The sequence below is a fragment of the Canis aureus genome, chromosome 34, assembly GCF_053574225.1.
Source record: "Canis aureus isolate CA01 chromosome 34, VMU_Caureus_v.1.0, whole genome shotgun sequence".
NCBI lineage: Eukaryota > Metazoa > Chordata > Mammalia > Carnivora > Canidae > Canis > Canis aureus.
In genome coordinates, this window is record NC_135644.1 from 8,520,650 (window position 1) to 8,543,818 (window position 23,169).

The 23,169-nt window shown below is 41.6% G+C and overlaps 1 protein-coding gene across 1 annotated transcript in view; it reads left to right on the forward strand.

The window, feature by feature from the left end:
• TTN (titin) overlaps nucleotides 1–23,169 on the forward strand; it is a 274,020-nt gene that overhangs the window by 82,679 nt on the left and 168,172 nt on the right. Inside the window, exons 67-103 of the mRNA XM_077883161.1 lie at nucleotides 841–1,119; nucleotides 1,241–1,522; nucleotides 2,560–2,838; nucleotides 2,960–3,247; nucleotides 3,411–3,689; nucleotides 3,783–4,061; nucleotides 4,170–4,448; nucleotides 4,561–4,848; nucleotides 4,982–5,269; nucleotides 5,801–6,082; nucleotides 6,339–6,617; nucleotides 6,735–7,016; nucleotides 7,168–7,446; nucleotides 7,566–7,853; nucleotides 8,029–8,307; nucleotides 8,402–8,680; nucleotides 8,786–9,064; nucleotides 9,206–9,493; nucleotides 9,635–9,922; nucleotides 11,246–11,527; nucleotides 11,783–12,061; nucleotides 12,497–12,778; nucleotides 12,893–13,171; nucleotides 13,885–14,172; nucleotides 14,296–14,574; nucleotides 14,689–14,967; nucleotides 15,058–15,336; nucleotides 15,933–16,220; nucleotides 16,357–16,644; nucleotides 17,345–17,635; nucleotides 19,623–19,910; nucleotides 20,545–20,637; nucleotides 20,773–21,058; nucleotides 21,902–22,085; nucleotides 22,268–22,357; nucleotides 22,453–22,720; nucleotides 22,824–23,084. Of these exons, the coding sequence (XP_077739287.1) occupies nucleotides 841–1,119; nucleotides 1,241–1,522; nucleotides 2,560–2,838; nucleotides 2,960–3,247; nucleotides 3,411–3,689; nucleotides 3,783–4,061; nucleotides 4,170–4,448; nucleotides 4,561–4,848; nucleotides 4,982–5,269; nucleotides 5,801–6,082; nucleotides 6,339–6,617; nucleotides 6,735–7,016; nucleotides 7,168–7,446; nucleotides 7,566–7,853; nucleotides 8,029–8,307; nucleotides 8,402–8,680; nucleotides 8,786–9,064; nucleotides 9,206–9,493; nucleotides 9,635–9,922; nucleotides 11,246–11,527; nucleotides 11,783–12,061; nucleotides 12,497–12,778; nucleotides 12,893–13,171; nucleotides 13,885–14,172; nucleotides 14,296–14,574; nucleotides 14,689–14,967; nucleotides 15,058–15,336; nucleotides 15,933–16,220; nucleotides 16,357–16,644; nucleotides 17,345–17,635; nucleotides 19,623–19,910; nucleotides 20,545–20,637; nucleotides 20,773–21,058; nucleotides 21,902–22,085; nucleotides 22,268–22,357; nucleotides 22,453–22,720; nucleotides 22,824–23,084 (9,948 nt within the window). The remainder of the gene's footprint in view (nucleotides 1–840; nucleotides 1,120–1,240; nucleotides 1,523–2,559; nucleotides 2,839–2,959; nucleotides 3,248–3,410; nucleotides 3,690–3,782; nucleotides 4,062–4,169; nucleotides 4,449–4,560; nucleotides 4,849–4,981; nucleotides 5,270–5,800; nucleotides 6,083–6,338; nucleotides 6,618–6,734; nucleotides 7,017–7,167; nucleotides 7,447–7,565; nucleotides 7,854–8,028; nucleotides 8,308–8,401; nucleotides 8,681–8,785; nucleotides 9,065–9,205; nucleotides 9,494–9,634; nucleotides 9,923–11,245; nucleotides 11,528–11,782; nucleotides 12,062–12,496; nucleotides 12,779–12,892; nucleotides 13,172–13,884; nucleotides 14,173–14,295; nucleotides 14,575–14,688; nucleotides 14,968–15,057; nucleotides 15,337–15,932; nucleotides 16,221–16,356; nucleotides 16,645–17,344; nucleotides 17,636–19,622; nucleotides 19,911–20,544; nucleotides 20,638–20,772; nucleotides 21,059–21,901; nucleotides 22,086–22,267; nucleotides 22,358–22,452; nucleotides 22,721–22,823; nucleotides 23,085–23,169) is intronic.

The following is a 23,169-nucleotide window of genomic DNA, read 5'->3' on the forward strand; positions in this document are numbered from 1 at the left end:
TGTGTATATATATGTATATATACATATATATGGTGCAAACAATACAGATTTTAACCTTACATGTAAAACAGGATAGGTGTGCCTGGGTGGCTTGGTCAGTTAAGTGCCCAACTCTTGATTTCAGGTCTTAATCTCAGGCTCATGAGCTCAAGCCCGAGTTAGGCTCCACTCAGGTGATGCCTACTTAAAAAAATATATACATATATATATGAAAAAAAGGACAATATACATATTTTTTTCTCTCTCAAGAATTGCTTCCTATTTTTTAAAAATTATATCACTATGCCTTGGTGCAATTAATACCAATATTTTCTGTAGCCACTTTCCAGTATTTTTATCACAAAGTCCAAGGTTGTCATGGTGTGAAGCAATTATTTCAGTAAAAGTTGGTGACATGGAAGACTTAAATCACAGGTGTCATCATGGCTTCTAAGTATTTCCATTATAGAGCATATATAAAAAATTTCATCCCTGAAGTTAGGATTTGATACCTCATGCAAATCATCTTAATTAAATGTACTTGGGTTTGGTTTTTGTTTTACAACTTTCGCATCAGTCCTTATTATCTGAGAAAAACTAGTAAGGTAAGGTAGATAGAAAGTTGAAGTCCTCAGCAAGGACATCTAGGGGTCTAGTTTGGGCTCTCTGCCAGGGAAGCGAGTGATTCTGTCAAGGCTAATGGCTTCTCCAAAGCTGTTATTCCTCAACAATGAAGTGATAGTTCTGGACACTGTTTCCACATTATAGTATCTTGACTCTTCCAATTTTAACAACAAAGAAATAAAAACATTCTATGAAATTAAATAGCCCAACTCATTAGAAATTCTTGTTTTTTTACAGAACCACCCGTTTTTAGCAGCTTCCCTCCTGTAGTAGAAACCCTTAAAAATACTGAAGTTAGTCTTGAGTGTGAACTTTCGGGAACACCACCATTTGAGGTGATATGGTACAAAGACAAGCGGCAACTCCGAAGTAGCAAGAAATACAAGATTGCATCCAAAAACTTCCATGCAAGTATTCATATTCTCAATGTGGAAACTTCAGACATTGGTGAATACCACTGCAAAGCACAGAATGAAGTGGGAAGTGATACTTGCATTTGTACCGTAAAATTAAAAGGTAAGCATATTTCCTGCACATGGCAGAAATGGCAGGAATGTGCAAGACATCTGTTTTTTTCTTTCTCTTCCATTATACGGACAATATTTTCAACAATCTCCGCTCATCTTTCCTTGTTCAGAACCACCAAGATTTGTCTCCAAACTGAACAGCCTCACCGTTGTAGCTGGCGAGCCCGCTGAGTTACAAGCATACATAGAAGGAGCCCAGCCTATTTTTGTTCAGTGGCTTAAAGAGAAAGAAGAAGTGATCAGAGAAAGTGAAAACATCAGAATTACATTTGTAGAAAATGTTGCAACTCTGCAGTTTGCAAAAGCAGAACCAGCTAATGCTGGGAAGTATATCTGCCAAATCAAGAATGATGGCGGAATGAGAGAGAACATGGCCACATTGACTGTTTTAGGTTGGTACAATATAGTACAATGAACCCCTGATAGAAGGTGGCACCAACCACTGAGATGAGTCACTAGTAGAATCTCCAGTTCTGAATTTCTTCTGGAATGATATTAGTCCATACCTGTTTGAAAGGTTTAGGAGAGGGGAGCCTGGGTGGCTCAGTTGGTTAAGCAGCCGCCTTTGGCTCAGGTCATGATCCCAGGGTCCTAGGATTGAGCCAGCCCCGTGTCCAGCTCCCTGCTCAGCGGGGAGCCTGCTTCTCCCTCTCCCTCTGTCCCTCTCCCTGCTTGTGCTCTTGAGCACTCTCTCTCTCTCTCTCTCTTAAATAAATAAATAAAATCTTTAAGAACAAAAAGAAAAAAGGAAAAAAAGAGAAAAGACCTAATCAATCTTTTTTTTCCCTAATCGATCTTTCAAACACTCTTTCCTGTTTCTGTGATCCTAACAAAAGTTAGCCATCTGTTTCATTGTTTACTTACTACTTTTCTTGATGGATTAGCAGATAGAATCATGATTTCTTTTATTTAAGCATGAAAACTATTGGAAGCCAGCATATGCCACAAGGAAATTTTGTTTCCGAAGTACTAGCTGTTCGTGTTGACAAGAACTCCCAAGATCAAAGTTAGATAGGAAAGACTTACACTTGCATCTTTGGACATTTTAATTTAGTGATTGTTTGGATAACAGCTTGGAAAAATACTGGCTTTAGCCCCTTAAAATAAAGCAAAGAGATCAAGTAGTTCAAAACATGAATCCTTTGCTCTAGAGAGGGTCAAGTGCAAATCAGTACACACTGTCTAATATACATTGTCTGAATTGTTTTGAAAAAGCCAACTAGTGCAGAAATATATGGCTTAATAATAACCCCCCATAAATTCATGACAACATGTAATTGTGGAATCATCACTCCAGAGAGAGAGAGAGAGAGAGAGAGAGAGCCCTAACGTAACCAAACCATTGGAAGAACCAATCTTAGTGAATTTGAGAGTAGAATCATGCTAAAGGTAATGGACTTTGACAGATGGCTATCACATTTTATTTCAGAGCCTGCAGTCATTGTTGAGAAAGCAGGGCCAATGACAGTGACTGTGGGAGAAACGTGCACCCTGGAGTGTAAGGTGGCCGGCACTCCCGAACTCTCGGTTGAATGGTACAAGGATGGGAAGCTGTTGACCAGCAGCCAAAAACACAAATTCAGCTTCTACAACAAAATCTCTACCTTAAAGATACTCTCTGTTGAAAGGCAAGACGCAGGCACATACACTTTCCAGGTTCAAAACAACGTTGGAAAAAGCAGCTGCACAGCTGTGGTTGATGTTTCAGGTTAGTTCCGCTCTATCCCCGCCACCCCCCATTGCTTCTGCGGATTCCTTCAGCAGTTGCTTTCTCTCACGGCCCTTCTGCTCTTTCAAATCATGGTGATCTCTTGACTTTCCTTACACAGACCGAATGGTCCCTCCCTCTTTCACACGAAGACTGAGAGATACTGTTGGGGTGCTGGGTACTTCTTGCATCTTGGAGTGCAAAGTAGCTGGATCGTCACCTATCTCTGTTGCCTGGTTTCATGAGAAAACGAAGATTGTCAGCGGAGCAAAGTACCAGACCACATTCTCAGATAACGTCTGCACGTTGCAGCTGAATTCTCTGGACTCGTCGGATATGGGCAGTTACACATGCGTGGCTGCTAATGCCGCTGGGTCTGATGAATGTCGTGCAGCGTTGGCTGTACAAGGTCAGTGTTATACACACAAGCCATTTTGTACAAATTCTTCTTTGGGTGCACATCATGGTACCCACCTGACACACATTCCAAAGGGCTCTTCATTTTTAGATTCAGAGTTGCAACCAAATTAGAAACTTACAGGTTCTTTTCACTGTCCTCCATGTCCATGTAGAACCACCCTCTTTTGTGAAGGAGCCTGAACCTCTGGAAATACTACCAGGCAAAAATGTCACTTTCACAAGCGTCATTAGAGGAACCCCTCCATTCAAGGTCGGCTGGTTCAGAGGTGCCAGAGAACTCGTGAGAGGAGACCAGTGCAACATCTACTTTGAAGACACTGTGGCAGAGCTGGAATTATTTAATGTTGACATCTCTCAGAGTGGGGAATACACTTGTGTGGTTTCTAACAATGCTGGCCAAACATCCTGCACTACTCGTCTCTTTGTGAAAGGTTTGCTCGCGTGCATTTGCTCTTCTGATTTTCTGTATGCGGCCATCTATGTGCTTTTTCTGGGTTTAATTGCCGTGCTTTGTCACTCACCAGAACCGGCTACATTTGTGAAGAAGCTAAGTGATCACTCCGTGGAACCAGGGAAGTCCATAATTCTGGAGAGCACCTACACCGGAACACTTCCGATTGCAGTTACCTGGAAAAAGGATGGTTTCAACATAAGTCAGTCTGAAAGATGCAGCATAGTCACAACAGAGAAAACGTGCATCTTAGAAATCCTGAATAGCACAAAAAAAGATGCAGGACAGTACTCCTGTGAAATTGAAAATGAGGCAGGCAAGGATGTCTGCAAAGCTCTGGTATCTACATTAGGTGTGTTGTCTTATTCTCTCCTCAATGGTCGGCATTCCTGTAAGACAAAGCATGGTCTGTTTGGTGTTCTTTAATTCCAGTTGCTGAATGTGATCCTTTCTTCTTTAGAACCACCTTATTTTGTTACGGAGCTAGAACCTCTGGAGGCATCAGTTGGAGATTCGGTGTCTTTACAATGCCAGGTTGCTGGGACACCAGAAATTACAGTGTCTTGGTACAAAGGAGACACCAAGTTACGGCCAACTCCTGAATACAGGACCTATTTTACAAACAATGTGGCCACACTTGTTTTTAATAAAGTGAATATTAATGACAGTGGAGAGTACACATGTAAAGCAGAAAACAGTATAGGAACTGCTGCTTCGAAGACTGTCTTCAGAATTCAAGGTGATTATATTATTTTAGAAATTAAGAAGTGTTTTTAAATTAATCCTTTTATCTTTGGGGAGAAATTTTCTCCTCATGGACTAATGACTCAGTATTGCTTGTCTTCCTACAGAGCGCCAACTCCCACCTTCCTTTGCAAGACAATTGAAAGACATCGAACAGACGGTTGGGTTGCCAGTTACACTCACTTGTCGATTAAATGGCTCCGCACCCATCCAGGTGTGCTGGTATAGAGATGGGGTACTTTTACGAGACGACGAAAATCTACAGATGTCATTTGTAGACAATGTGGCAACTTTAAAAATCTTGCAAACTGACTTGAGTCACTCTGGCCAGTACTCCTGCTCAGCCTCTAACCCACTTGGAACAGCATCTTCTAGTGCTAGACTGGCAGTGAGAGGTTTGTTCCCATGTTAATCTTTCTCTTCACAAAAAACCAAACCGTGACTTCTTATTCACTGTCAGAGTAGAAACGGCCAGTGACAAAAGTCAAACAAACAAAACACACATTGCCTTTTCTTTTCATTTTCCAGAGCCTAAGAAGTCTCCCTTCTTTGACATCAAGCCTGTATCTATAGATGTCATTGCTGGGGAAAGTGCTGACTTTGAGTGTCATGTCACTGGTGCTCAACCAATGCGAATCACTTGGTCAAAAGATAACAAGGAGATACGTCCTGGAGGAAATTATACTATCACATGTGTGGGAAACACTCCCCATTTGAGAATTCTTAAAGTAGGCAAAGGAGACTCTGGTCAATACACTTGCCAGGCAACCAATGATGTTGGCAAGGACATGTGCTCAGCTCAACTCAGTGTAAAAGGTATCATTATGCGGCATCTACTGATATTTGTTCTTTCCCACGTTTACGTAACGGTCTTCTAAAAGTTCCTTTAGTGTTTAAGTGTTTGGGACAAGCTAAGTGGGTCATGTTAGAATTTGTACTTTAGTGTTGAAAGCATTAATCGAAGATCTGTTTTGTCTTTATATTGTTCTCTAGTGTTAACTCTAAGTGTGATCCTATCAGATAGTGTGGTCTAATTGAAATTTGTGAAGTATTGTTTCAACTATCCAGTCTCATATTATTTTCTGTTATGTGGCATTCTGATTTATCATTACTAAATTTTGACCAAATACCTCTATAATAAACTAACTTATATGTTTTGGCTTACCTATCCAAACTGCAAAAGTTAAAATTACCAATTAAATTCTCCATTAGGAGCTTATTTGATGGCAAACACAACATTTCATCACAAAATAATCAGAAAGTATATTCTTAATAAGCACGTTTAAGTTACGTATTTACGGGATCTTCAGCCACAAACACAAGCTATTTTTTCCTTTGATTTACTAGAACCTCCCAAGTTCGTTAAGAAACTAGAAGCTTCTCAAGTTGCAAAGCAGGGAGAATCCATCCAGCTGGAATGTAAAATAAGTGGTTCCCCGGAAATCAAAGTTCAGTGGTTCCGAAACGACAGCGAACTTCACGAAAGCTGGAAATACAACATGTCATTCATTAATTCTGTGGCCTTGCTTACCATCAATGAAGCCAGCGCTGAGGACAGCGGAGACTATATCTGTGAAGCTCATAATGGTGTTGGTGATGCCAGCTGTAGCACAGCCCTGACCGTGAAAGGTTAGACACGCTAAGCTGCTTGCTTTCTTCTCCTCTGGTTTGAGTCTTTCTCGGCAACGTGATGAGCTCCAAGATAAAAAGGCTCACCACAGGAGCAATTCTTAACTAGCTTGCAGGAATTGTTATTTTTTGCATTAGCCTACTGGCCTATGGTCACACCAATTGCTCCTAGTGATTCTGGATTCTAAAATATGTTTTTTTTTTTCCTTTTCAGTAAGCAAATGTTCTCATCATTTGTCTTCTTTTTCCCCGGTAGCACCTCCTGTTTTCACCCAGAAGCCTTCTCCAGTAGGAGCTCTTAAAGGTTCTGACGTAATCTTCCAATGTGAAATTTCGGGAACCCCCCCGTTTGAGGTGGTGTGGGTTAAAGACCGAAAGCAAGTTCGAAGCAGCAAGAAATTTAAAATCACGTCAAAAAATTTTGATACAAGTCTTCATATCCTTAATCTCGAAGCTTCCGATGTAGGAGAGTATCACTGCAAAGCCACTAACGAGGTGGGAAGCGACACGTGTGTTTGCTCTGTCAAGTTCAAAGGTTTGTACACCTGGGCACAAAAATAGATGTCTCTTCCTTTCATCTTTTCTTGCTTAGCTAATAATTTAGGTGGCTGTGATTCCCTTTCTTCCCCTAACCACAAATTTCTTTCATTAGAACCTCCACGATTTGTGAAAAAGCTAAGCGACACCTCAACCCTTGTTGGGGATGCTGTTGAGTTACGGGCTGTGGTGGAAGGCTTCCAGCCAATTTCTGTGGTCTGGCTGAAAGATAAAGGTGAAGTCATCAGAGAGAGTGAAAACACTAGGATTTCGTTCATCGATAACATCGCAACCCTCCAACTTGGGAGCCCAAAAGCATCTGATTCTGGAAAATATGTGTGCCAGATCAAGAACGATGCCGGGACGCGAGAATGTTCGGCGGTCTTGACAGTCCTAGGTTAGTAACAAAGGACAACCTGGATAAAAAATCAGAACGACTGGCCCCATGATCGTCTTCCACAAATATTAATCTTATCCCATTGTATGTTGATTACACTCTCAGTCTGGGAGGTGACTTTATCTTCAACACATTATACTTCTTCTTTTAGAACCAGCCAGAATCGTAGAGAAGCCAGAACCCATGACGGTCACTACTGGGAATCCTTTTGCATTAGAGTGTGTGGTGGCTGGAACACCAGAGCTTTCAGTCAAGTGGTTCAAAGATGGGAGAGAATTGTCTGCAGACAGCAAACATCACATTACGTTCATCAACAAAGTGGCTTCGGTTAAAATCCCTTGTGCAGAAATGAGTGACAAGGGGTTATACAGCTTCGAAGTGAAGAACAGTGTTGGTAAAAGCACCTGCTCTGTGTCCGTCCATGTTTCGGGTGAGTAGTATGAGGTTTTAATGGATCTATCAGTTTTCCTGGAGGAAAAAAAAAAAGAAAGAAAGAAAAAAAGCAAGCAAGCTTCTCTTTAAACAGAGAATCACCCTTCTCCCACATAGATCGAGTCGTGCCCCCCTCCTTCATCCGCAAGCTGAAGGACACCAACGCCATCCTGGGGGCCTCGGCGGTTCTGGAGTGCCGGGTGTCCGGCTCGGCCCCCATTTCGGTCGGCTGGTTTCAGGACGGGAATGAGGTCATCAGCGGGCCTAAATGCCAGTCCAGCTTTTCGGAAAACGTCTGTACTTTGAGCCTGAGCTTACTGGAGCCCTCCGACACAGGCACATACACGTGCGTGGCCGCCAACGTGGCCGGTTCTGACGAGTGCTCGGCACTGCTGACCGTGCAAGGTCAGTGTGCGGGTCAGGCCGCGGCTGCCCGGCGCCACTTGGCACCTGCCGCGCGTGGGAGCTTTTGTCGTGTCTCCTTTGAAGCCTTAGTTCCCTTTCCTTCAAGGGCCAAAAAGCGCATCTCACCTGGATCTCTTTGTTTCCTCTCGCTCTCTCCCTCCCCTGCGGTATCCAGAACCCCCGTCCTTCGAACAGGTCCCCGACTCCGTGGAAGTGCTGCCTGGAATAAGCCTCATATTCACCTGTGTCATCAGAGGCACCCCTCCATTCAAGGTCAAGTGGTTTAAAGGCAGCAGGGAACTGGTGTCGGGGGAGTCCTGCACCATCTCCCTGGAGGATGACGTGACCGAGCTGGAGCTGCTGGAGGTGGAGCCGTCGCAGAGCGGGGACTACTCCTGCCTCGTCACCAATGAGGCGGGCAGTGCCTCCTGTACCGCGCACCTTTTTGTGAAAGGTTTGCTCTTTTCTCCAACTCGTGTGTCTTTGCCGTGTCTTTCCACATCTTGGCTTGAAGATGCCGATTTGACCCTCCTGTTTTGTCCGCACAGAACCAGCCACCTTTGTGAAAAGGTTGGCTGACTTCAGCGTGGAGACGGGAAGCCCCATAGTGCTCGAGGCCACCTATTCGGGCACACCTCCCATCTCTGTGAGCTGGATGAAGAATGAGTCCCCGCTGTCCCAGTCACAGAATTGCAGCATTACCACGACGGAAAAATCCACGATACTGGAAATTACTGAGAGCACCGTAGAGGATTATGCACAGTACAGTTGCCTGATAGAAAATGAGGCCGGTCAAGACATTTGTGACGCGCTGGTGTCTGTCTTAGGTGTGTCAGTCAGTTACCCCCCCTTCTTATTGCTGTCTTCTCTTTCTCTTACAACATCTTCTTTAAGGCAGCATGATTGATTGATTGCCATCCTTTGTACCCTAGAACCGCCTTATTTCATTGAGCCTCTGCAACACGTAGAAGCAGTCATTGGAGAACCCACGACTTTACAATGTAAAGTAGATGGAACCCCAGAAATTAGAATTGCTTGGTATAAAGAACACACAAAGCTGCGCTCAGCTCCTGCGTACAAAATGCAATTTAAAAATAACGTCGCCTCCTTAGTTATCAACAAAGTGGATCACAGTGACATAGGAGAGTACACCTGCAAGGCAGAGAACAGTGTGGGGGCAGTCGCTTCTTCGGCCGTGCTCGTTATCAAAGGTGATGATGGTTTTGTTTCCCAAGGCTTGCTGTGTGCTGAACAGACCCATTTGCTTAAAAACATCACAATGTTAATGGATTGAAATGCGTCCTGGATGTTTTCTCTCTTGTGAATGAGGATTATCTGTAACTTCTTTACAGAGCGCAAACTTCCACCTTCCTTTGCAAGAAAGCTGAAGGATGTTCACGAGACCCTTGGCTTCCCAGTCGCATTTGAATGTCGCATCAATGGCTCAGAACCTCTTCAAGTGTCTTGGTACAAGGATGGGGTACTTTTGAAAGACGATGCTAATTTGCAAACCTCTTTTGTTCATAACGTAGCAACCCTTCAGATTTTGCAAACTGACCAGAGCCACGTTGGTCAGTACAATTGTTCAGCTTCCAATCCTCTTGGAACTGCTTCATCTAGCGCCAAGCTCATTCTCTCAGGTGAGTAGCTCATCGCGCTACCCTCTTCATTATAAAAGGTTCACTGCTGTGGGCCACCAAAGGACTGGTGCCTCTTAGTTTCTGCTCCATGTCTGGGAGCATGAAAACTGAAGTCACCATGTTGGTCTTCATCCTTTTCAGAGCACGAAGTGCCTCCTTTCTTTGATCTAAAGCCCGTATCAGTAGATCTTGCTCTTGGAGAAAGTGGTTCTCTTAAATGTCATGTAACTGGAACTGCACCCATCAAAATCACTTGGGCCAAAGATAACCGAGAGATTCGCCCCGGAGGCAACTACAAGATGACTTTGGTTGAAAATACTGCCACTCTGACCGTTCTCAAAGTAAGCAAAGGCGATGCTGGGCAGTACACCTGCTACGCAAGCAACGTCGCTGGAAAAGACTCTTGTTCTGCTCACCTGGGTGTACAAGGTACCTGTTCCAGTCACGTAGCAATATCTCTTTTACATTTTCAATATCTTGAAATACAGGAGGAAGGGTGTGCTTGAAAGTTATGTGTAGGACCATGGTCTAGTAATTAGGAGAGATCAGATGGATCTAGGGCCTTCCAGACGGGATCAAGTTTTAAAATTTTTTATTAAAAAATATAAAACTGATAAAACACAGACTGTACATCGATTTTTAAAGGCTAAAGATAAAGACTAGGGAAAGAGTGAACAACAGTTTTTCACAGGATTGCAAGAAAATCCAAATTTGAAAGAAATCAGCTTAAGACCAAAAAAAAAGGAAGTTATCTCAAAAGACTTATTTTCCCCAGTCGTTTGTAAATTAATGGATTTTGTCGCTCCAGGGGATAGCAGATCCCAAATAAGCCCTTCAAGAAGAGTCAGCTTGTGCTAACCTCTCTCCCTCCTCTAGTCCCAGTTAAGTAATAGTGGAAGCCAGAGGGCTAGGGTGAACATTAATATCCGACATTGTGGAAGGCAACCGTTTCTTTCAGTAGCAAGTTCATGGCTGCCATTGTCAGAGATTAAATACTTAACTCAATGAGCTTCTGATCTAACCCATTAGAGAATTTTTTAGGATTTTTGTGGTGATGGTTTCTAGATCTCTTGAAATTAAAATAGAATTGTATTTAGCAGCCCATTTGCTCTATGACATACTCCTAATCATTTTTATTTCTCTGAGCTTGAATTTTTTGATTCAGCAATGAAGAAAGCCTTGTTCTCCCCAGTTGAAGGGAAATTATGAGTGTTGAAGAAATATCTATTTAAGGTCTTTAAGAGCAATTGTCATAAATATTAAAATATCTCACCCAGTTTTGTTATTCTCATTCCTCATGGTACATATCTGATATCTTTGTAGCCATAGGAGGAGATACACCTCCACTAGTTCACATACAGGAAGGTAGTCAAACTGTCTTATTCCTTGCGAACTTCAGAGTTCTTCCAACAACAGACACAGCCCTGCCTCTGATCTTGGGCTAAAGAAATGAATCTTTTGCCGAGAGGAGGATCACACAATATGAATTAATGTATTTTCCTCCTTCCGTTTACAATAGCATTTGATGTGGTTGCTTGCAGAAGTACATGCATTTTAAGAATTTTCTACTTTGGTTGAACTTAACCATTCTTTACTAATTATTAACCATTGTTCCTTGAACCACGTCAAATAAATAAATATGCTTTCCGGAGTTAAAGAACTCTCTGACAGAGGGATTCCATTCTTCACTTTATCTTGAGTTATACGTGTCTTTTCCATCCCTTACCTTGTCTTTTCTTCTTGGTTCCATAGAACCACCCAGGTTCATTAAGAAGCTAGAACCTTCAAGAATTGTGAAACAGGATGAATACACAAGATACGAATGCAAAATCGGAGGGTCTCCAGAAATCAAGGTTTTGTGGTACAAAGATGAGACTGAAATTCAAGAGAGCAGTAAATTCAGAATGTCATTCCTTGACTCGGTGGCGGTGTTGGAAATGCACAACCTCAGTGTCGAGGACAGCGGAGACTACACGTGTGAGGCCCGCAACGCAGCAGGCAGTGCGAGCAGCAGCACTTCCTTAAAAGTTAAAGGTCAGAGCTTACTCTTCCTTTGTGTTGCTCACCTTGGACTCCTCTCTGGTTGTCCTCTCAGTCCCCCACGTGACTCCGCAGCAATGTTTTAACATTTTTAAAGCCTAATGATCAAAAATCGAAAGTCATGTGTTCTGTCTCTGCGACGGAATGGGAAACTGATCCTTACTTGAACCTATATACTAACAGAATACAGCCTGATTTTCCTTTTCTTTCATTTTTTTTTTCTCTAACTCAATTACCTTCCAATTGCAGAACCACCCATTTTCCGCAAAAAGCCTCATCCTGTTGAGACACTGAAGGGAGCTGATGTTCATCTTGAATGTGAGCTTCAGGGGACTCCTCCTTTTCAAGTTTCTTGGCATAAAGATAAGAGAGAACTTAGGAGTGGCAAGAAGTACAAGATAATGTCCGAGAACTTCCTGACGAGCATTCACATCCTGGGTGTCGATGCTGCAGACATAGGGGAGTACCAGTGCAAAGCCACCAATGATGTGGGCAGCGACACTTGTGTTGCTTCTATCACTCTGAAAGGTTAGAGTGGCCTCATTCTTTTCTGTCGACTATTCCCCTTCTGATTTCTCCCCCCTCTAATTTTAATGCTCTCTTGGCTTCTTAGCGATCGCCCAGCCCTTTATCACTAGCTGTGTCTCCTACTTACCCTTTTTTCTCTGCCAAATCCTTTTATGTTTAGTGTGCATCCCATATCTGAATCCTACCAAATATCATTTTAGCCAGTTTTTCCAGTAGATTTCATTGAACTCAGAAAGCTGGAGAAAGCAAGACATCTGACTCTTTTGGCTTAATATAAACTGACACGTCCCTGCTCCCACTCACCAAAAATACCTCTTATTTAAGAAGTGGAAACAACGTATTCTCACTAGTGTAATTCCTCGCATTGCATTGCACGACTGGAGGGAGGTACTACTGGCCCCACAGATTTTAAACGATTTGTCTTTTTCTCATCAGCACCACCAAGGTTTGTGAAGAAGCTCAGCGATATTTCTACCATCGTTGGTGAAGAAGTTCAGCTGCAGACCACTATCGAAGGGCCTGAGCCAATATCAGTGGTGTGGTTCAAAGATAAGGGGGAAATTGTTAGAGAGAGTGACAACATATGGGTGTCTTATTCAGAAAACGTTGCAACCCTGCAGTTTGCAAGAGCAGAAACAGCCAACGCCGGAAAGTACACCTGTCAGATCAAAAACGACGCTGGAATGCAAGAGTGCTTCGCCACGCTCTCCGTTCTCGGTTAGTCCAGATAGAACATTACCATGAATACAAAGCACACGCTGTATCTGTGTTGTCTTTAGCTTTGCAGTTTGATCGTAAAGTTTGAATGTAATTTATTATATCCCGTTCCAGAACCTGCGGCAATTGTGGAAAAGCCAGAATCCATAAGAGTTACCACAGGAGATACCTGTACCTTGGAATGCACAGTCACTGGCACACCTGAACTCAGTACTAAGTGGTTTAAGGATGGAAAAGAGCTGACGAGTGACAGCAAATACAAAATAAGTTTCTTCAACAAAGTATCTGGCCTTAAGATTATCAACGTGGCACCCAGTGACAGTGGGGTATACAGTTTCGAGGTGCAAAACCCTGTTGGCAAAGACAGCTGTACAGCCTCAGTACAAGTTTCAGGTTGGTTGGTTGGACTTTTATCTTAATGTTATTGTGATGTAGTTCCTGATTTACATATACGTGTATGGGAAGTTCCATCTTCTACAGTGTGACATGAGTCTGACACCCTCTGCATCAGCAAAATCAGTGGTAACGTACCCATAGGGTTGGAAGAAAATGAAGTCCAAAAGTTATATCCTGGGGTGCCTGGTGGCTCAGTTTGTTGAGCATCTACCTTTGGCTCAGGTCATGATCCTGGGGTCCAGGGATCGAGCCCCACGTTGGGTTTCCTGCTCAGTGGAGAGCCTGTGTCTCCCCCTCTCTCTGCCTCTCCCTCTGGTGTGGCCTTTCTTTCTCACCCAAATAAATAAAATATTTTTTTAAAAAAAGTTTTATCCCTTTTTCATGGAGAAATTTCCACAATTCAGAGCAGTAGGAGTAAGACTCAATCCCTAGAGAAGGATAAAGTTGTCTTTAACTATCACCTATGCTGAAATAATTCAGCATGTCATGGTTTACAGTGACAAGAGACCAAAACCCCCAACTCTTCAACTAGCACATCTTGCCCATGGATTCTCAAGGCTTTCCACTGTGTGAAGCCAGGGGGAATTTTTTGATACTCTTGCAAAAGAGCCAAGTGGATCTAGGGATAGTCCACCAAAAAGACAATAATTCTCTTTTCAAATCATTTTATAACTGATGTCCTTTATTTGTTTGATTTTCACCACATTCAGACCGAATTGTTCCTCCTTCATTCACGAGAAAATTGAAAGAGACGCATGGTCTGTCTGGTTCCTCGGTGGTAATGGAGTGCAAAGTCTATGGGTCACCCCCAATCTCTGTCTCCTGGTTCCACGAAGGAAACGAGGTCAGCAGTGGAAGGAAATACCAGACCACCCTGACAGATAACACTTGTGCTTTAACTGTGAACATGCTAGAAGAGTCCGATGCCGGCGACTACACGTGTATAGCTACTAATGTAGCCGGTTCTGATGAATGCAGTGCTCCTCTGACTGTGAGAGGTCAGTCCAAAATACAGTAAAATAGAAATGCATTTCTTAATGTGGTTATGAGCATTTTCATCATCAAAATTCAAAAATATTAAACAGCTTTTGATATGTGATTTTTTTGTTGTTGTTGTTTAGAACCACCATCTTTTGTTCAGAAACCTGAGGCCATGGACGTCTTAACCGGAGCCAATGTAACTTTCACAAGCATCATAAAAGGAACACCTCCTTTCACTGTCAGCTGGTTCAAGGGTAGCAGTGAACTAGCCCCAGGCGACAGGTGTAACGTATCTCTGGAGGATTGCGTTGCTGAGCTGGAGTTGTTTGGTGTAGACACAACACAAAGCGGAGACTATACCTGCATAGTTAGTAATGAAGCTGGCAAAGCTTCCTGTACAACACACCTCTATGTAAAAGGTTTGTTTGACTGCTAATCTGCGTTTTTACAGCCTAACATACGTGGAGTAATAGATCGGGCTCTACCTAAAGGTACATGTGTTTGATTTCGTATTTTCCATTTGTTTACTATAGCCCCAGCCAAATTTGTGAAGAGGCTCAATGATTACAGCATAGAGAAAGGAAAGCCCCTGATTCTCGAGGGCACCTACACTGGAACTCCTCCCATTTCAGTTACATGGAAGAAAAATGGCATAAACATAACTCCTTCCCAGAGGTGTAATATAACCACAACTGAAAAATCTGCAATCCTGGAAATTCCAAGTAGCACGGTAGAGGATGCAGGACAATACAATTGCTACATTGAAAATGCTTCTGGAAAAGATTCCTGCTCGGCACAAATACTGATACTAGGTTTGTTCTGACCCTGCATCCATATCATCGTATATAAGTTAACCATTCTGACATGTCTCTTCCTGACTAACTAACCTCTCTTGCCTCCAGAACCACCGTATTTTGTCAAGCAGCTGGAGCCTGTTAAAGTGACCGTTGGAGACTCTGCCTCTTTGCAATGCCAAATTGCTGGGACCCCTGAAATTGGGGTGTCCTGGTACAAAGGAGACACAAAATTAAGACCTACTGCCACCTACAAAATGCATTTTAGGAACAACGTGGCTACACTGGTTTTCAACCAGGTTGATAGTAATGACAGCGGAGAATATATCTGCAGAGCTGAAAACAGTGTGGGGGAAGTTTCTTCATCAACTTTCCTTAGTGTGCAAGGTGACTGCAATATTTTAAAAGTGAATGAATTTGTGTTGCTCTTGAACAAGATTTAAAATATCTGGCAAAGACCTTCTTATTGAGGAAAATCTTGCCCGATGCAAGATGTTCTTCTTAAGACATCCTATCTATAGTTAGTGGCTTGTCCTTTACTGTAGCCAGGAGAGATCAGAAGACTAAACCTTTGGTTGGAAGGATCATGCAATCACTTGTCTCTATAATTAAATCTTTAGGAAAAAACACGTAACCATATTTTAAAAATTTCACTTCATGAGTGTCCCATTCAAATTACCACAGGGCAGTCTTAAAAAGTTAGGAGAATTTGCTGCCTGCCTTGAGCTGTACCTTAAGCCAACCGATCTCTCTTTGGGCTTACATATTTTTGAACCCACTGTGAATTAAGGTGACCACAGGGTGAAAATGTTGCTCCAAAAGTTCATATGTTTTTCTTCACGTCCAAGCTAATTCAAGAGATAGTAATACCTCCTGATGTTGTCATAGACCTACTATTGCCTCTACCGCCATAATTGTGAGAAGAACATTCAGCAAATTAAAAACATCCAGAAATTCTCATTATCTTAATTCTGTTCTTACAGAGCAAAAACTTCCACCATCATTTTCTCGTCAACTGCGAGATGTTCAAGAAACGGTTGGACTGCCCGTTGTCTTTGAATGTACCATAAATGGATCAGAGCCTATCTCAGTGTCTTGGTACAAAGACGGCAAGCCATTGAAAGATGGCCCAAATGTACAGACGTCATTTTTAGATAACGTGGCCACTCTCAATATTTTTAAAACAGATCGGAGCCTTGCAGGCCAGTATTCTTGCACAGCTACGAATCCTATAGGGTCTGCTTCCTCCAGCGCCAGACTCATCCTCACAGGTTTGTGGCTTCTTCGATATCTTTCTGTTTCTGTAAATGAAATTTCTATTCCTGAAATTAAGGGGAAAAGGCCACGATTTCCATAAAATGGGGTGGATATGGGGCCTGAAACCTTGTCCTTCTGCTCTGCTCTTAGAGGGGAAGAACCCGCCCTTCTTTGACATCCCCGTGGCCCCTGTGGATGCTGTGGTCGGGGAGAGTGCAGACTTCGAGTGCCACGTTACTGGGACACAACCAATAAAGGTCACCTGGGCCAAGGACAACAGAGAGATACGAAGTGGCGGAAACTACCAGATTAGTTACCTGGAAAACAGCGCCCACCTGACGATACTGAAAGTAGACAAGGGAGACTCTGGACAGTATACCTGCTATGCTGTGAATGAAGTGGGAAAGGACTCCTGCACAGCTCAACTTAATATAAAAGGTATCATTTATTTCGCATGTTGGTCCAACAAAACATAATAATTTTCCGTTCTGTCCTAAAGGTTCAATTTCCACTAGGACAGTGAAATTTAGGACACTTTTAAACAAATGACATAAAAATGTTTAAGAAGAAATAAGTTTCTCTAGAGAACAGGTGATCTGTTTAAATTCACATTTTTCTGAAACTGTATATATCCTACTTAACCCTAAGACCACCCTCTTCTTATTTCAGTGAGAAATAAGAGGGTTGTAACAGTGCCCCCTCACTGGGTCTTTGAAAGGATCAATGTAAAATCATGTAAAACTATTAGTTCAGTGCCTGGTGCAAAATAAGTGCTCCTAACTATTAGTGGTTTTTAATTATCTGTGACGTTGAACAAACACTTTGCCTCCCCCCTTATTTTCGTATCTACATGATTCGATGGTGTAGGGTCATGGTATTTATTTATTTGTTTGTTTGTTTGTTTGTTTTTTACAAATATGCGGTTCTGTAAATGGCCATAAGTTCTTTTTGTCACTTGTCCCATAAATCAGAGAATAAGCTTGTGGAGGAAGGCTGAGATGTTTAGAAACATACACCGATTCACTGTATTTAGTTAGCATCACCTTTTAATGTAAAATAGGACTTCTTTTTCTTGAAAGGTTTCTATCAATAACCTACTTCTGACTTCCATTTTATTTGTCCTCGCGATTTCTTGCAGAACGGCTAATTCCACCAAGTTTCACTAAAAAACTCTCCGAGACAGTTGAAGAAACAGAAGGGAATTCGTTCCGCCTTGAGGGCCGTGTTGCCGGTTCTCAGCCTATAACGGTTGCATGGTACAAAAATAATATAGAGATTCACCCAACTTCTAACTGCGAAATTACATTCAAGAACAACACCCTCCTGCTGCACGTCAAGAAGGCAGGCATGGGCGACGCTGGCTTGTACACATGCAAAGTGTCCAATGACGCGGGCTCTGCTCTGTGTACATCTTCAATTGTCATCAAAGGTCAGTGATCTTCGTGGTCCCCAACCTCTTGTGTTCTTCTTCTCATCTGTTAGATGGCCCTGTGCATTTCTCTTGATGTGTGCATTTCTTCTTTAACTCTGTCAGCCAGACAAGTTATGGTAGATAAACAGTTGACTGTTGGCCAACTGTAGGCTGGGAGCGCCAACAAATCCCCGTGTCACTTCTGACTCCTCCAAAACTTTGCGAATAGTGTACTATTGACTAGAAGCCTTACCAATAACATGAATAGTCAGTTATACATTCTTACCATACAGTGAGCTAGAGAAAAGTATACATCCCTGTGTAAGTGGACCCATACTGTTCGAACCTGTGTTGTTTAAGGACTAACTGTAAATATACGTTATGTAACTGGTTTGCCATAATTCCACATATATTTACTTGAAATGCATACTATTTGCAATTGACTTACAAGGCCAGCAAAGTAGGTGTTGTATAATAAATGGACGCGAATTGTAGCTTGTAAATCAGATCCCAAAATTCTCTCAGGCCATTAGAGGTCTACTTGGAAATTCACACCTCAGTAATATATGAATTTTTATGAAGCACGTTTATTTTGAAAAATTCTTAAATTTTCATCATGGAAAACTGTATTAGCTTTGCTTCTTATAAGTTATAGCACATTCTGAAACATTCTCTTTTCTATTTCTAAAGGATTATTGTTTGACGTAGATTGCCCAAAGCTTTTTAGCCTATAAATGAATATTAATCCCAGACAAAAAAGTAAAATTTGCTCAAAAGGAAAAAAAAAAAAAGATGAGAGGAAAGATGCTCCATGTTATTATGGAAAGACATATTTAAATATACAGTCCTAGCTTGAGGCAAAGAAACAGACTATCATTTAAGGAGATATTTTTTTTTTCTGATCCTCTGACCATATAATGGCTTCATCCAGATGATTATGATGCAGATTCATCACAGTCACTTTATAAGCCAACTTTCTCGAGCTGCGTGGAGTTTGATGACCAATTCTGATGTGGTATAGTTGGCCATTCCAGGGCACATGTGTAATAGATAGAAAATAGGTTAATACCACTAATAGGCTAATATTATTCCATTGTCTTAAAAGATACTTATTTAATAGTACTTAAGTGCCTTTAGTTTTAAAATATGTTTAATAAGACAAAAACTATAACCTTAGGAAGTGGCTTGTGTTCATGATTCATATCCCTGGTGGTTTTGCTATTGAATAGGTAAGTACTTTCTCTAGCATCCTGCGGCTATGTCTCTGTAGATTGTTCTTTTCAAAGTAAACATTGCAAGTTTTAATCACTACAATCATGAATATGGCCTTATGTTTATATCTAGTTCTCAGAATCATTGAATAAAACCGTTATATAACATGGCCTTCCTACTACGTTACCTGTATATTCTTCATTGGTTTTCAGTTGAACACTGAGCTTCAACTACTGTTTCCTTTGGGCAAAGATTAGATTTTAAATGCTACTGTAGCTACATTTAATAGCTAAAGATGAATATCTAGAGAAAATCACATATTATGATGCGGGCTCATGGATTATTCAAATGTTGGCTTTCTCTCCCAGAGGGCAGCAAGACCTGCTGCTCCAGGGGAGCAGAATTCCCAGTAGGCCCTTAGATTGTAGGAGGCAGCAAAAATGCAGCTACAGGCAGGTTCTAGAGAATCCATACTGTGCTACATGGTACCCAAGTTTATAGGAACTGGCCATTGCAACATTTGCAGTGCTTGATCAGGACACAGATGCTCGCATGATTTATGGACAATCTGCTCTTTGCTTGTTTCGAGAACTTTATTTTCTTTAAAAAAAAAAATCCAACAAATGTTACTATTGCCTTCAGAGAGGAATCAACCTTGAATCAGTTACTGACTCAGGTGTGCTACAGCAACAGGTACCGCCTGTTAGAGGCAAAACTTGTTTCCTTTCTGGAATTTAGTACTTTTTTTGCCTTTGTGGTCCTTTCATGGTTAAAAATATCTTTTTAATTCCAGAACCTAAGAAGGCGCCTGTGTTTGATCAGCACCTCACTCCAGTAACAGTAAGCGAAGGAGAATTTGTGCAGCTCAGCTGCCACGTGCAGGGATCGGAGCCCATCAGGATCCAGTGGTTGAAGGCTGGAAGGGAAATAAAGCCTTCAGACAGGTGCAGCTTCAGCTTTGCCAACGGGACCGCCATGCTGGAACTGAAGGACGTGGCTAAAGCCGATTCGGGAGATTACGTGTGCAAAGCTTCAAATGCGGCTGGAAGTGACACTTCAAAATCAAAAGTGACCATTAAAGGTACAGATACGTCAAAGGCATTCTCCAATGAAGCCAATGACGGGTCCACTTATTGGCTTATTACAACTTAAATAAGAATGGAATTCAAAAAAAAAAAAAACAAAAAAACAAAACAAAAAAAAAGAATGGAATTCCGTTTTTAGAAACATCGATTATTGCTCGTTTGCAATTTATAGCCTCCTTATTACAATTGAAGGGCCAGATAATTTCACAGAAATAATGTCAATGCAAATTGTCTGACATTACCCTGTGTCCACCATCCTATTTCTTGCACCACTTTCCACCATATCCAAGAAGGTGTAATTAAGCCCCCAAAACAATGCTGTAGTAAATGCAACATGAGGGAATCTGATGCCATTGTCCTAGAGGAAATCCATAGAATAAAGCCAAGCATGGAAATATAAATTTGATACTGCTTTTGGGATTATAGTTCAGCTTGCACGTGAGAGCTACAACCAGTTACAGAAGCCTATAAAACTGCTTTATCTTCCATAATCCCCCCTCCTACATAGCGAGTCCTAGAGTGAATGGTGTCTTTGACACTGCCAAATTCCCAAAGCTCACTTCACGAAGGAATTAGTTACTCCAATTTTAAGGCGATTGTGGTAACAAAACATGTAAATGTGTCTTTTAGACAAACCAGCCGCAGTCCCAGCAGCTAAGAAAGCAGCAGTCGACGGGAGACTCTTCTTCGTGTCAGAACCTCAGAGTATCAGAGTCGTAGAAAGTAAGTCCTTCACGAACAGTACCTCTACCTCTACCCAGTACATTTTACTGCTGATTTAATGTTGGAAGAACCTGATTTGGGAAAATTAAGGGGTTTTTTAAAAATTATTATTTATTTGCTTTTGTTCTTCCTTAGAAACCACTGCAACATTCATTGCAAAAGTTGGAGGTGATCCAATCCCAAATGTTAAATGGACAAAAGGGAAATGGAGGCAACTGAACCAGGGGGGTCGCATTCATATCCACCAGAAAGGCGATGAAGCAAAGCTGGAGATTAGAGACACCACAAAAACCGATTCTGGATTGTATCGGTGTGTCGCATTTAATAAACACGGTGAAATTGAAAGTAATGTTAACCTGCAGGTGGATGAAAGGAAGAAACAGGAGAAGATTGAAGGAGATCTTAGAGCAATGCTGAAAAAGTAAGTTCGATTAAAACGCACACATGCACACATACACACACACACACACACGATCGTTTTCCATTCACAAAAGAGATGTCTCAAGAGGCAGGGAACATCCCCTCCAAGATTCTGACAGAGAAAGGACATAAGTACACAGACATTCTCACAAAAACATTTAAGCAAGCATCCAATGTTGGAGCATAAGTTAGCATTTCATGAGGATCGGTTTCTGGACAATCATGAGAAAGTTTTGAGAATGAGGTGAATTTTTTTAGTTAAAATTAAAAAAAAAAAAGGAAACAGCCTGTGGAGAAATTTGTATGTGTCTCATTATGAAGTTTTTGTTTCCCTGTATTACTTGTCATATTCTGAATTCTTTTCTAGATCAACACTTTAAACATTTCCCATAATTACCAATACTTTCAACATAAATAATGTTTCAACATAATTGATTATTAAATTAACATTTGCTTTCCACACATCTTTCCCATGATGTATGATATTTTTCCCTTTTTAATACTTTCCATTGCTCATTTTGCTATTCCTTTTCATAATTTCATTAGACTCTTGGTTGTAAAGTTTACAAATATATTCCTGTTATCCTTCCTTCAATTCTTTGATTAAATTTCTGTACTTTATAACAACGGTCCAGTCTTGATCCACCTCATCACTAAACCCACATTTTTTTTTTATCGTTTCACAGTTAATGTGGTAAAACTAATATTTCTTGAATAAAGGATATAGCACTATGACTTTATGAGGGGAAAAACCCGTAATGATATTTATGATCTTTAAATGATGATAAGCAATTCAAAATAAGTAGAAGATAGGTGATTTATGTTTATTTCTGATTTCATTTAGAACTCCAGTCTTAAAGAAGGGAACTGGAGAAGAGGAGGAAATCGATATTATGGAACTTCTCAAAAATGTTGATCCTAAAGAATATGAAAAATATGCCCGCATGTATGGAATCACTGACTTCCGAGGTCTTCTTCAAGCGTTTGAAATGTTAAAGCAAAGTCAAGAAGAGGAGACACATAGATTGGTAAGATCTTTTGTGTAGAGCATCATCTTAAAAATTTATGTTCAAATTCTCAGTACCCCATACTCTATGAGCTCATTTAGTGTAACCTAAGCAGCATCAATAATGGAAGCTGAATCTAATCATGTGTCTTGTAATTCAGGTTTTTTTCCCCATATGTAATACTTATGCTCTTTCCTCCTCAGGAAATTGAGGAAATAGAGAAGTCAGAGAAGGACGAAAAGGAATTTGAGGAACTTGTATCATTTATTCAGCAAAGGCTGTCACAGACAGAGGTAAAGTGAATCGTGAAGATGATACAGCAACAGATGGTTATTGGGAATTATAATGAAAGGAGTGACTAATGTGTGTTAATTCTTCATTCTCCTAGCCTGTCACTCTGATCAAGGATATTGAGAATCAGACAGTTTTGAAAGATGACGAAGCCGTGTTCGAAATTGACATCAAGATCAATTATCCAGAGATCAAGCTTTCATGGTACAAAGGGACTGAAAAACTGGAACCCAGTGATAAATTTGAAATAAGTATTGATGGTGACCGACACACACTCAGAGTCAAAGACTGTCAACTCAAAGATCAGGGCAATTATAGATTGGTGTGTGGTCCCCACATCGCTAGTGCCAAACTAACCGTGATCGGTAAGTAAGAAGCATCTTATTGAAAGTTGTGAGCTTAGTTTGCTGTTGAGCACACCTGTGTGTGCTAGGAGACAAAATGGTTTTGTGCGTGTCATACCAACAGAGCCTGCTTGGGAACGGCATCTTCAGGATGTGACTTTGAAAGAAGGCCAGACGTGCACCATGACCTGCCAGTTTTCAGTGCCAAACGTAAAATCTTCATGGTTCAGAAATGGCAGACTCCTGAAGCCCCAGGGCAGGCATCAGACAGCAGTGGAGCACAAGGTCCACAAACTGACCATCGCAGATGTTCGAGCAGAAGACCAGGGACGGTACACCTGCAAATATGAAGACCTGGAGACGTCGGCAGAGCTCAGAATTGAAGGTGGGCGAGGGGCCCTGATGGGGTGATTTCTACCCGGGCCACTGGCGAAGGTCGTGTGGGACCCCCCTGCCACCGGGCCACCGGG